This window comes from Microplitis mediator, chromosome 5, assembly GCF_029852145.1.
Source record: "Microplitis mediator isolate UGA2020A chromosome 5, iyMicMedi2.1, whole genome shotgun sequence".
NCBI classification, from domain to species: Eukaryota; Metazoa; Arthropoda; class Insecta; order Hymenoptera; family Braconidae; genus Microplitis; species Microplitis mediator.
This window is the reverse complement of record NC_079973.1, coordinates 10,774,801-10,789,811: the sequence shown is the minus strand read 5'-3', so window position 1 is coordinate 10,789,811 and position 15,011 is coordinate 10,774,801. Positions and strand designations below refer to the sequence as shown.

Genomic DNA, 15,011 nt, shown 5'->3' with positions numbered 1-15,011 from the left:
AAACATATATTTATATTGTGTATGGGAAAAAAAAGTTTTTTATTCGTATGACCAACTCCAATTAAATTAGATCTAAATTTTAATATACTCTTTAAATTGCAGTTAAAATTTTCAAAATTAGTTAATTTGATGCGAATATATATACCCATATACATATACATACACTGAATAAAATATATGCTTAAATATCACAAAGAAAATATATGGTGCCATATATAATATAAATTATATGCTACCATATATTTCATTTCATATATAAATTTAATATTTTTTGAATATAAAAGGAAATATATCAACACAATATATTATAAGGTAAATGTATATGTAGCTTAATATAAAAAATATATAAGTTACATATATGGAATACATATATTTACTACCGTATATAATTTTATATTAAATCGGCCAAAATCTCTATATGATTTTTTATAATATATCATATATTTTTTTGTTGCAAACATATATGATTTTATATATTTTAACCATATATTGTTTCATACGGGAAGGACGAAAATTAAAAAAATTGCGTACTTCCTACCCGATTTCGATTTCTCGGGTCTTTTTATTTCAACATAAAATAAAAACTAGTTTTCTCAAACGACTCAAGAATATATGTCTCATAATATATTTGAACTGGAAACAGGGAAGTCGGGGTTGTCCCGCAGGGTCAACCGTTTTTTATACTTTTTTTTACAAAGACGACGAACTCGTTAACTCACCATTACGAAGAGGACTTAAAAAATAGTAAAAAACGAAGGTAAAGAAGACGGAAAGTGTCAAGAGAAAGTGCAGAAAATCTAAACACGCAGACCTTTTTTTATGACGGATTTCTAAAGTGAACCCAGAGAGCAAGGGTCGTAAATCGGTGAGTAAGTAAGGGTACGAGCCTCAGTGACCCTTAAAAAAAATAGAAATTATTCCTAAGAATCACTGAGGGCAATATAAGAAAATTGGCAGCAACCAATTCCTGTTGACCTGCCGCGCCTTTGGAAACTTTCTTTCCACGAAATATCGTAAAACATTCTGTTTTTTCACTTACAATACCTATGAGTATCATAAAAAAGCCGGACGTTTCACTTTTTCTTTTCTCGAAGGGAACAAAAACACTGAAAGAAATAAGTTAAAACGATATAAGGGAATCACGGGTGTGAGTTTTTATGCTTTGCGTGATACGGATATACTCTCCGAAGGGAACTACATGAAAGATGGCAATTAACGATCGTAAATTAGATAGAAGGATTGTGAGCCCTATGTAACGTTGATTAATGTCGCTCTACTATACACTGAAAGAACAAACTTCAAAGCTTTTCGTAAAAAATAGAATTATTTATTTTTATAACTATATATGTAGACATAATTTATGCACGGAGCAAAAAATATGGGGAATTCGACTTAGAAATCTGAGTTAAAATCACCAAATTTATATTGTGAATTTAAAACGTTAGTGAAATTGTGTGATTTTTAGTATCTGGAGAGTTTAATTTTTACTTATGTTTAGTAATTTTTGATATTTTAGTATGCAAATAAATCTAAACTGCATTCGTAAACTTGACTGTTTGTTGAGTGAATGTTACTATACAATAGGGTGGAGCAAAAAAAAAATAAATTTTTTTTTAGCCTCGAAATAGAATTTGTAATTAATAAAAAAAAATTTTGACTCAATATTTTGAGGTGGCCCACTGATTTTTGAAATCAATAATGAATTAAAATTGTTGGTTTTAATGGTGAATTTTTTTTTTGACTTATAATATTTGAAAACAACTAAGAATTGATAAATATGATGGGTTTGAACTCAATTTCCAATTCAATACAAGTAATAAAGTATATTATATAAAAAAAAATTTTTTGAATTTACAATAATAGTCGAAAAAAAATTTTTTTATTCATAACTTCATCTTGGCTTCAAAGAGGATATTTTACAGTTTCTAGAACAATTTCAAAAAATTTTTACGACCACCCATTTCAAAAATATTAATAATAAAAATTTAATTATTGACCAAAAATTGGATAATCGGAAGGCTTATGAAAATTTTGAATAAATTTGAACACTTTTTGTCATAATGATAATTTTTAAGCTCTGAAAATTAACTAATCTTATACATTTTAATTGATTTTTCAACAAATGGGTGTTTGATTAGTCCGAATGATATGAATTTATATCAATTGATCTTTTATATCTTTATATAAATTGATATTTTATCAATGAAGAATATCAATGAAATAGTAATGAAAGCAATTATATAGCAATTTTGAAGATAAATATCTCGTATTAATTAGCATTCTATGATTCTTAATATACATTTGATAAAAAGTAATAAAAATAATGCAATTACTGATTCGCATTAGTATTTTATACTAACATATATTAGTATATTACATATAATATTTTTGAGACTCGGTATCCGTGTATTTTTAGATTTACTATGCGTGAGTGTGATTAAGCGTGAATAATTATATCTATGACTAGGAAAAGAAATACTTCAAAAGAGTGAATAAAATTTAAAGTGATAAAATCCTTGACTTGTAAATTGTTTGGTTAAGGTGAAGTAAAAGAGAATGAAAGAAATAAAGGTGAAAAAAAAATGGAATATACACCGGCGAGAAGTATAATCATGAAACTGCAACATTTCAACTTTAAACATAACGCACCAGAGGGACTATCTCTTTTTAGGTACGTGTTAAGCGCGGGCGTGCTCGAGCACGCGAGTGGAATAACTTAGCAAATTATGAAAGTGCACGCTCATACGCGGTTTAGTCTCATTAGATATACCGTCGAAAGATATCTTTCGAGACAAAAGGTGTTCATACTGAAGATCGCTCGTTTTCTAGTGGTTCATTTTTTTTTATTTTAATTAATCACAAAATTACTGTTTTGAATAAGTAGGTGAAAAAATTTAATTATTTTTAGTAATTATTACCATCTGTCATAAATATTTTGTTATTTACCCAAAAAGATAGTTTTGTCTTATTTTTTTTTTAATGATAATTTTAATATATCTCATATTGTAGATTAATGAAATAGATTACAAAGGAATGATTGCGACAAATTTAGAGTTAAAATTACATTAATTAATTTCTATACCGTATCATAATTTTTCGATCGTGAAAAAAGTATTTTGTTTCTAATATTTTTCTTACCGGTCGAGTTTTTAACATAAGAATTTAATTTTCTAAAATAAGTTTTTTTATTTTGTTTTAAGATTATTAGGAGCATTAATGACAAAGTTCACCTCGTAAGTCTCATTATTTAAAAGCGAAAGTATTTTAATCTTTCACCCCAGTAAAACTCCCTTGGAGTAAGTTATCGGAAAAATACCCAAGGCGGTGGATTCGTAAGATTGTTGAGAATATTTGTGCCAAAGTTCAAATTTGTAAGTCGGATATATTTTCTTATCATTCAAACCACTAAAACCCCCCCACAGAAAAGCCGAAGGAATTTGATTTTGTCTATCTTTTTTAAGATTTAATATCTAGATGATGATTTCAACTCCAATACGTCCAACTGACGATTACTACGTTCATTACGTCCGACTGACGATTCATATTTCAATTCGGGATTGGTATGATAGACATTAATTATTTAATGAAAAAAAAAACCAATGATTAATCAAGCCAAATTTTTAGGATTTGGTTGGTTTTTACGGGACACTTAGTTAGTGGGTCATTTTACCCGGGCCCACTACACTCTAAAACCAAGTGTGTAGTCAAAATTAACACACTTCCCAAATATCATTGAAACGCCATAAGCAATCTATAGATATTTAATACACCGTGAAATGTGTTTTTAAATGACTACAAAAAACTATAGTTTCGCTTATGGCCTTAAACATAGAACACATTTAATATGTGTTAAAATAATACACTTGTAACACACTTAGTTTTAGAGTGTAAGGAAAATTTTATTGTTATCAGAGAGAATTGCAATCCTGACGATCATCGCTATTAGGCCTTGTGTGCCGGTCCACCTAACGACGAACTTAGGCAAGCTCAATGTTATTCCGACAACTATTTATAATTTAACTATTGTTGATACTATTGTTTGTGAGTTCATGGATAGGGAAGATAGTTATCGAGCCAAATTAGATATGATGTCAATTTAACAAAAAATTGATATAAATAAAATTGTTCACTGTTTTCAAAAGTTTTTCAAATCTAAGGATGATCAAAAATAGACGCAGTAATAGACAGAAAAAGCCTGATTTTGGTCTGCATAAAAACAAAAGTTGGAAAATATTGTGAGAAAAAAGTATAATTTTGATCATTATAACGGCGATCAAAACTTAAAATTATTGAAAACAAGCCTGAAATTAGTCTAAATAATGAATACTACGCAGTCAAAAATCAATTAAATGAAATTGAATAGAAATAACTCGAAATTCAAAGTTGACCTAAAACCGATCAAAATTTTCGACCCGAAATGAATAGTAACTCAGTATTTGACAGAAGTAAATCAATAATTTTTAACTACTGTAAAAAAGGAGGGTAAAAGAATCAAATTGTTGATTAATTGAGTAATTATACAGGGCCTGGAAGTTGGGACCAACAATTAAACGTAAAAAAGAGAACAAAAACAAGTTCAAAAGCAATAATAGAAAAAAAAAATAACGAACGCATGCAACTTCAGGTGAATGAATTTGTACTCTAGCCTCTAACTCAAATGTCAAATATTAAAGAGGTTGACATCAAAACACGTGGAATTCAAGTAACCCATCGCGATTTCGAACAAACCAAATTACTGAATGAGATTTTGCAAAATACTTGCTACTATGAAAAATTTGCGGAGTTAACGCGGATTAAATCCTCATCGGAGTGGGATTTACTCCGAAAGTGAGTTCATTTTAATATCACTAATCAATGAAAGCATTACTTATTTATTTTTTTTTTTTTACTAAAAGTATGACTTTAAACTTTTAACTAAAGAGATAAATCACTTTCAAAATTGTTAATTTATCTGGCGTGTATGGTCGCACTGTGGCCTAAAAAATTAGAGTCTTTCGTATAAATCACCATAGATATTATCTAAATTTTTGACTACTCTGTAAAAAGTTTCTATACGAAATTGAATAGAATAATAATTAATTATGAAGTAATAAATTTACACGTTTGAAGTTGGGAATTTAAGTCGTAAAGTACAAGTGAAATAAAAAAGAAGTGGGTATGTAATTTGAATTTAGAAACGTAGTATTATAATATTATTTTTGAAGGAGTATTATACTGACCTTAGTATAGCTGTGTACATTGCGGTGCTAACAGAGAATGGTGCGGATTGGCATTGGGGTGGTCAGGGGGGCTCCGGTGCAAGGCGTACCCCTAGTTGCCCCCCTCGGGGCCTCCACCACCCCCTTGCTGCTGATGCGCTGCCGCCGCAGCTGCTGCTGCCGCTTTTTGCGCCTGTGCCTGTTTTTCCTGTTCGTTTAATTCTTTGATTGCTTGAATTTCTTTTTTTAATTTCATCCGCCGATTCTGGAACCATATTTTTATTTGTCTTTCTGTTAAACATAGCGCGTGCGCCATCTCAATCCGTCTCCGCCTTGTGAGGTAGTGGTTCGTGTGAAATTCTTTTTCTAACTCCAATGTTTGGTAACGCGTGTAGGTTTGACGACCGCGCCTGCGTAGCCCATTCGCACCTGAAACATCAGCATACAAAAAACGAGTTAGACCAGAATCCATACTAGTGTAGTTTATATCTTATGCTAATATATCACCCGTCTTTTATTCTCTAAGTAGATGCTCTGTTCCTCTGCATCAGAGACACAGAGATAAGAAAGTGTATAGTATTGGCTTCGATTACTTTCTATAGTCCATACTACTTTTAGTCTGTAATAACTGTCCCATAACCGGGACAAGTGACCACATTAATTGAACCTTCTTGGCTTTCGGAAATTTGCCGTGTTTAAGGTATACGGAGAGAAAAACATGGAAATTTTTCCAATTTTACTTAGGAGAAATTCCCTTGTTGACACAGCAAATTTTGCTTTATCAACATGGGAAATTTTACTAGGGAAAAATGAGAATATAACCATATATTATAGGAATATCTTCCATATTGCCATTGGAAAAATTTCGATATAGACATAGAAAAAGTCCTCTGTTAACATTGCTGTAATTTCTTTATTGACGTGGGTATTTTTACTATGTCAGTATAGAAATTTTTCCCATGTAACCGGAGTAATTTCTTCTATATTGACATGGGAATTTTTTCCATGTTTACAAGGAAAAAATTCCTCTCTTAACATAGTAAATATTCCTATGTTGACATCGTAAAAATATCCATGATGGCATGGGAAACATTTCCATGTCAACTTAGGAAAAATTGTTATGTTGCATGGGAAAAGTCCACAAGAAGCTAAAACCACTAAAATACCAAATATTTTGGTCATGTTTATCATTTAGGCCTTAAAGCGATAAAATAGGGATGTATGAAGGTTTTAAGATTTACGAAAATAGAATTTCAAAGTTTCCGAAAAAATTTTGTGTAATTTAATTAAAATTTTTTTGTAGCACCTACCAATGAACAAATGTTTTTATAAGTTCGATTAATAATAAAGGAGTACGTAAAAATCAATTACATCGTGTTTCCGACAGTATATAATCATCAGTTCAATTAATTAATTTTGATTTACTTAATAAATTATGTAAAAAAAACATCAGTTTACAAATCTTTTATTTTTACATACATGAGAATTTCTACTTTGTTAACATGGGAATAATTTCCATGTTAACATAGGAAATTTTCCCATGTTGATATTGAAGAATTTCCTATGTTATTAAAGGAATTCCAGCAATGTTAATACAGGAATTTTTCCCATGTTAACAAAGAAAAAATTCCTATGTTAACATTGGAATTGTTACTATATTACATAGTTATTTTTCCAATGTTAATATAGGAAAATTTCCATTGTCAATATAGAAATAATTCCTTTGTAACAAAGCAAAATTTACCATGTGACATTGTTGCAATTCACATGTTGATATAGTAAAATTTACAATGCCAACAAAGGAATTTTCCTCAAGTAAAATTGGAAAAATTCCCATTTTTTTCTCTCCGTGTACAGGTTTCAGTTCAGGATCAACAAAAAAAAAAAAGAAATGTTGTGTGCTGGGTGTCTATCTATGATTTTCTGGTTTTTTTTTTCCTGCTGAACACGAATCTGAAGTCAGAGTTCGGAATCAAACAGCAAATATTCAAGAAAAACCCAAAAAACGATAAACATCACGATATAGTAGTTTTTTTTGTCTGACGGCAATATTCTTATAGATTTCGTCGTTTCCTGACCCTCGTCCTAACAGCATTATTCATATTAATTGATCACTGAATTCCAAGCTTGCATAATCTCATCAGTGTAAAATAATTGTCATCTTAAGAACCGGTAGCGTAATTATTTCTCTGTGGACTTTTTAATGGCGAAAACAAATGACTAATTAAAATCGCTAATTAGTTAAGAATTTATGTCGGAAGAATCTCTATGATAAAATTAATAAATTCTATCCAATAATTAAATAATAATAATAATAACAACGACAAAGACGATCTATGCGAAGAACATGTATCAAAAGAATGAGTAGTGGAAAATAAAGTGTACACGAAGTGAAGACACATACAGTGGCTTTCAAAAGTATACACTACGTTGAACAGCCACTTGGGTGCTGTAGTAGAATAAGCTCCGTCGGGGGCGCGAGCTCACCTTATCGGCCGTTACTGCCTCGTAAAACGTCCGTTTTGCCTCTGGCGCTACTCTTTGTGATCCACTCTGAAAAATGTTGTTGTTTCCAACTCATATCACACAACGTTTTTTTCTGTCCTCTACTTTATTTATATAGTGTGTATTTTTTACTACGTATTCACATGATCTATATTTTCCAAACGTATAAAGCGCACGACAAAAAAAAATTTATGTTTTTTTTTTTTGAGCGTAAAAGCGTGGAGTAAAAATCCGCCCTAAAATGAATTTTTTGAAAATTTAAGAACTGCCTATTCTATACATATTTATTTTACATATTTTATTTAAATTATAAACTTTTGTCAAAATGAAATTCGGAAGTTCGGTTCTTTTCCCGAGTCGAAATCAAAGGCATACTTTGAACCTAAATGAGCATCGAAAACGTACATTAGACTTTTTAGGACATAACTAGTGTCGAAGCTTGGAATGGACCAACAGACTTACAAAGGTTTGAATTAAATCTACTTAGACTTACAAAGGTATGAATTAGACGGTGCCGCGACTATTAAACCGAAGACAGTTTAACCGACAAAAAATCCCTGATAAGAGGGCACCTAAATAAGGGGGTCCAGGTTATTTTCATTTGAACTGTCGCAGTTGAACTGTCACGGTTGAACTATCACGGTTGAACTGTCTTCGGTTTAATTGTTACAGAACCAAATTAGATTTACAAGACATATATCGTGAAACGAACAAATTCTGAATTTTTTGAATCGACTCTCTGTTGGTCCCAGTCTGCTTCTAGGTCCTGCTCCACTTCTAGGTGTCATTAATCTACTGATAAAATCGCTGGATCACTTGCAGCAATTTTCTACTAGCCTTAGAATTTTTCAAATCAACCCTCTGTTGATCCCAGGCTGCCTGTTGGACCCAATCCACCCTCGGGTGTCATTAGCCCACTGGAGAGATGATTAGATCACTTGCATCAGTTCTTCAGTAGTCCGTGAATTTAACAATTTTACCATTTTGTAGTATTCCTTGCAAGTCCTTCCTTCTGTTAAGTTTAGTTACGTTCGTTTCACGATCCATGTCCATGTAGGTCTAATTTGTGCCTCCATAAGTCTTAGGTCCATTTCAAGCTTTTTCAATGACTATGTCCTAAAAAGTCTAATGTAGGTTTTCAATGCTCATTTAGGTTCAAAATATGCCTCAGATTCGGATCCAGGTAATTTTTATTTTGTAAACTAAACCTTCCATCTGTATATTTAATACCAAATCAAGTCAATTCACGCAATGAAAAACCACTAGTCTGACATGAAGTAATAAAATTTATCAGTCAAAAAAATAACGAGGTAAAGTGTCAGGGTCGAAAAAATGTTGAAGCGAAGATATATTCGATGAACAATTGGAAGGATGTAAACGTGACTAGTCTGGATGATTCGTGATTGCAATCGCATGCGTGGCCAATTGTAGAATAGTTTCGATTTTCACGCTGCACCTCTCCTCCGCTGTGTATTCACAACTCTGCACCAACTATAGCGAATACGAATCATCCTTCCAATAAATGCATCATATTTACAATTGTATTGTAACATCGGTCTGTTATTGGCACAGGGGTGGAAAGAGAGGCTGATAGTGAGCGCGTGAAAGGGACAAAAAATGAGGAATAACTAAAAAGTGTAAAAGAGTGAGAGCAAGCAATTCTGTAGCAGTGACGCCAAAATACAACTAGGAAGTGTGAGTAGTCAGAGAGGGGCAGAGGAAGTTCATATCGGCGTCATGTTTATTATAGCGAGGTAATCAAGTAGCCCAACTAGCCACCCCTTCGGGGCTTTTATTCCTCTATTTTTGTCATCTACCCTCGCTACATCCCTTGATTCTCACTCCGCGCTGTCATGCCTGCATCGGGTGGAATGGGGCTCAAGTTATGGCGGAACGTTTATAAGGGTTATTTGTCACCCACTCGCTTGCGCACGTTTTCTATCTTGCTCGTTGTTCTCAAAAGGTACTTGAGCACGTAGAAGGGTGGTTCTCTTCTCCAACTTTCCTCCCCTTCTTAACTTATAAATAAAAGAAGAGGACTTCCCTCAATTAAGCTGCCCCCATCCGTCTCCTGGAAGTAGAAAATGTGACAAGCCAAAGACCCTCGTCTTCTACTATTGAATTTACTCGCCAGTTCGCTTTCTTTTTTCACTTCGCCTCTGTGTTCTTTGATTCCGATACTGTGCTGAAGAACTTTCTCTTTTAGATTTTTTTAACTCTCCTGTTTTTCTTTGCCCGATAGGACGTTCCGTTATTCTAGGCAAGTCGCCTTATGCCAGGTCGATAAAAGTTTAGGCTGGAAGGTTAAACTGACATTCTTGCGGGTGGAATAAGAAGAATGAGAAAAGAAGCGTGCGTGGATGTTTAACCAAGGGGTTGGATAAATTTAATGCTGAACTCGTGAACGTGCTTTATCCGGTGGGTAGATGCCAGAAGAACGAGAAGCATTCATCTACAATGTGCTGTGCGGTAAAAGACGGCTTATTCTTAGAGGGTTGAAGAATGAGAAACCCTAGCAATGTCCTAGATGACTGGGAAATATTTCCTCTCATACTTTTCGAGCACTACACTTGAAGAATATCGAATGGATTTCGTTCGAATTTTTGGGAAAGCGATTTATTATTCAAGATTGCTTACATTTTTAAATTTATTTACGCTAACGAAAACATGGAATGTGTTTTATTTACCTATTTATATATTTCATATCTTTGGTTGGATTTTTTTTCAATATCAATATTTTAAATTTTTATTTCGTTTCCGAAATTCTCATGAGTAATATTTGAATACAGCATAATTTATGTAACCATAAATATGGAATTACTCTTTTTTTGTCTAAGTGATACTTTTGTTTTCATTTTCATAAAAATTTAGTATCATTTTAATCCTAAGAAGAAAACCCTAATGAGGCCTTAGTATACCGAGAAAAATGGAGACGAAAAATGTACGAATTTTTATTATGCTGTCGACCGAATTTGAAACAGGAAGTTGGCTCATCAAATAATTATTCCACTGCACTATAATTTCTGTAGGTTTCTAAAAATTTTTTATTTCCTACTATAATTTCTATAGTTTAGACAACTAATATTCATTGCAATTCATCAATAAGTTTTAAGTGAACCATATTTTTTATAGTGCAGCGTAATAACTTTTCGGTGACTCATTTCAAGTTTGATCGGTAACATACTAAAAGTTCGTTCATTTCTTGAGCCCATTTGTCTCCGTATGATATGTGCGTCATATGGTCCTAATAAGGGTATCTTCAAAAGAACCATAGTTGTTTTGCGTTACATTCCCCCTCAGGTCCTTATCAAACAAACTTTATGAGTTCCTCAAAAAGAACTAGGTTTCGCTCGGCTTGGACTTGATCAGGATCTGAAGAGGATATTGCAGGATGCAACCCGTAGCTTGTGAGTTCTGTAAGATCCTATGCCTAATGAGGCCCAATCTATTTCGTTTTGGTGACCAGCTAATACTGAAGTCTAACATTGGGTCTTACCGTGGCCTTTCAAAAACAATACCCTTCAGGTACCATTTGCCTGCACACCCTACCAGCGTTCATTTATCATTATTGGCTACAAGTTTTGAAATTGTCTTCCAACTGATGTTACTTCTTCTGATTCATTAGATGAATGCAATGGGCGCCATTTATACTTATCGTAACCAAAAGAAATTATGAACGCTGAACATTATTTTTGAATGTTATTATTGTTAACATTTTTGAATACACAATAGTTCATAAGAGATAATTTCTAACATTGTTAAAATATATTCGAACACTTTTGTACTTCTTGGTTATGATCAAGGGACGTTGCTCCATAATCAAATAAATAAAGGCAACTTTTTTTGTTGATGATTTTCCAGAAATTTTTATTTCAAACTTTAACCGTTGCGATAGTAAATGCTAAAAAAGATCATAGTGTAGAATAAATTTAATAATTGTATATGATGCTGGTCAAACTTTTAGTTCATTGACTTTTTATTTTTGGTGAAATATTAGAGCTAACTTTATTTGGCATTTCAGCAAAAAGTTTTCATGTTTTAAACTATAAAAGAGTGACGTAAAAGAGAAGACCACTGACAATGTTGCCAAGTTATACGACAAGAGCCAATATGTTAATTACCGTTGAGAATTTTTTATTTAAGCTACGTTCTCGTTTCATTCACAGAAAACAATGCCAAGTCTTTTTTTATTAATACTATCTATCTTTTGTTAATAAAATGAAAAGGAAGACATGAAATTTTTCTACATGCATATGTAGTGAAGAAAAGTTCAATTACAGACAGGAATCAATCAAATTGGATTAAATAGCACGGAGAGAAGAGAATGTTAATGATAACAATTCTACATGGTAACCATAATCCTGTTTAGTTGGAAATTTTTCTGAGTCTTTTTCTAAACGGAATTCTTTTATGTATGTAGGTATATCTCTATCTATGTATATTATAAGTGGTCGAAAATAAATATAAATAATACACTAACAGTTGTGTGCCTGGGATCTATGAGAATCAAATGAGGTTTATAAGTTTGATATGAGGTTCAGCTTAGTCGAGTTAGGTTTCTGAGTATGGAATGAGGGTCAGTATAAGGTTTATGAGTTTTAAATGAGGTTCAGTTTAGTCGAGTTAGGTTTCTGAGTATGAAATGAGGTTCAGTTTAGTCGCACGAGATTTCTAAGTATGAAATGAGGGTCAGTATGAGTTTACGAGTTTGATATGAGGTTCAGCTTAGTCGAGTTAGGTTTCAGAGTATGAAATGAGGGTCAGTACGAGGTTCATGAGTTACAAATGAGGTTCTGAGTATGAAATGAGGGTCAGTATGAGGTTCATGAGTTTGAAATGAGGGTCAGTATGAGGTTCATGAGTTACAAATGAGGGTCAGTATGAAGTTCATGGGTTTGAAATGAGGTTCAGTTTAGTCGCATGAGGTTTCTGAATATGAAATGAGGGTCCGTAAACTTCATTGAGGGCGAGATGAGACTCACTTTGCTCTTTTGAGGATGAAATGAGGGGCAAAACCCAAAAATAGTGTGAAATGAGGGCTAAAATTTCAACTCGCAGTCTTATTTATCAATAAATGGGAATCGATATTGTGTAGAATAGGAATGATTTCCAATTTTCTGGTAATATTCCCCATGTTACATAGTAACCATGCTACTGGTGAAAATTACTTTGTAGCATAGGAATCAAAGCCATGCGAGAATGGCACTGTCCCATGCAGCATAGGCGTCAAAGCAGTTTCAAACAGTTTTTCCCAAAATAAATATAAGTGTCATTGCATGTGTTTAATACATGCCAGAGTTTGTGTGCAGAAACACATCTTATACTCTGATATAGAGACAATATGAGCCTACAATAAACAAAATATTCTTCAACAGTCTATTTGCAGTCTTTAAAAAATTTAAATAATTTTGATCCCCTGAAAGCTGATCAAGCTCCCCTATTACATTATAATTCGTCTGAGAGACATTTCCAACCCTCTGAATGTAGATTTTTATGATACTAAGTTATTTAAATATCGATCAAACAAAATCTTATTCGCTTGACAGAAATGGCAAAGAAGATAAGAGTAAAATTATTCAAAGCTTAAATTTTATTTTTATAATAAACTATTGTTGATAAAATTAAAAATTTTAAATTCAAGATTTCAGTGAGATGATTTATATGTAGATTTTGTTTGATTATTTGTTTGTAAAATTTGAATGCTCAAAGTCGCAAATAAACAATAGGAGGTCTAGCTCTAAAAATAAAGGCGGAGAAGAGAATTGTAGACTCAAGACGAAGGAAGAATGAAGGAAAAAAAGGAAAAAGGAATGATGGCATGGAGGGAAGTGGTGCAGAGGACGAAGGCAGTAACTCACGCCCCCGAGAGGATTACCTGCCTTGCCGAGGCTGGGGAAGGGTGTACCCCAAGTTGAGCTACGGTCTTGCTGCGTAGCTACGCGTTTCTCATACTAAATGTCTCCGACTCATGGACCTCGTTGCGTACTTGTACGTCTGTTACTTTGTATATCATGCTTACACACACCCTCACATGTACGTACGAAATCTTCTCGCCGACTGTCGAGTTTCCCGGGAAACAGCGAGGGAGAAAGTTAGGATACACAGGGGGTCCTTTATATCTATACGCAATAAGGGCAAGACGCGCCTTGCCGCGACTCGGTGTCAAGTTTTAGGGAACAAAATTATCGTAATTACGAGGCTTGGCATCCAATTTTCTTGGGGAATGTGCACCGAAGGGTTGAAAAGGACCAAATTCATGGGATAAAAAGTTGTTTTGTTAAGGGGACAAATTGAGACGAAAAAGTTATCGTTGTATAGCTCGAGAATTTTGTTGAGGAATTTTCGCGAGGACTTGAAAAGGTCGTGGGAATATAACTTGCAGAGGAAAAGTTCCAAGGACAAGCGAATAAGAGAACAAGTAGAATAAGTGAGTATATCGACGATACCCGAAGTTACGTGACACGAGCAAGAATGTCGCGCCGGCAGAATCGAAAAAGGGTACAGTATAAGAAGAACGAATGAAACGCTTCTGAATAAGATATCGGCTTTACGTACATGTCTTTTTTTTCCCTTCGGACGGTCCGGTCGATCCTTATACGTCGTTTCGACCATATGGGACACACCTTGAGTCTAGATTTCACGACAAAAGTCCTCACCGTTTTTACGATTCTCACTTGTACCAAATACTGAACTATACCTCAAATTGTATAACCGAAGCAGTGCCTAATAAAAAAAAAACGCATGCTGTTTTAATTAATTTAGAAATTATATTTATGTCGTCACGGCTCAGAAGCCTCGATCCTGTTGTTTTAAAATTACATTGAGATATTGTCACCTACTTTGTCAGTTTTGTCTCTAGTGTCCTATGAATATGTATATATATCTTGGGTAAATAGGATCATATACAAATTTTGAGTTCCTGGATAGATGCGGAAATTTCCCAATGGAATTCATGTATATGGTCTTTGTACTTGATCTTATTCGCTCAATGCACAACCGACTGCAGCGCTTGGGCGGCTGTTTTATAAACACCAAGTCACTGTGTACTTCATTTTAAGCTTTCTCTTCGCGTTAATAAAAGATGTGGTAGAAAAATTGTAACAAAAAAAAAAAAAAAACGTTATATTAAGGAAAAACTAATTTCGAACAAGTTTTTAATAAAAGGTATGACACAATAATTATTTTCATGGAAAAATTTCTTATTTTTTTGGTTGATTTTAAGAAAAGTGAAATAATAAATTTAGGGCGGGGGGAGGGGGTAAGGAAATACTAAATTTTTGGAGACACATTTGTTTTTTATGAGGGCAA

General features: G+C 33.2%; 1 protein-coding gene across 6 annotated transcripts in view; it reads right to left on the bottom strand.

Moving 5' to 3' along the window:
• Positions 1-15,011, bottom strand: part of LOC130668593 (homeotic protein ultrabithorax) — a 639,564-nt gene that overhangs the window by 28,194 nt on the left and 596,359 nt on the right. For 3 of the 6 annotated variants that reach the window (XR_008990044.1, XR_008990048.1, XR_008990045.1), the window contains one exon: positions 5,537-5,627. Coding sequence is in view for 2 of the 6 variants with exons in the window: in XM_057470954.1 (XP_057326937.1) it covers positions 5,311-5,627 (317 nt within the window). In the remaining 4 variants the exon portion in view is untranslated. Of the gene's footprint in view, positions 1-5,219; positions 5,628-15,011 lie in introns of those variants that run through there. The other 3 variants (XM_057470954.1, XM_057470955.1, XR_008990046.1) reach the window with 2 other exon arrangements.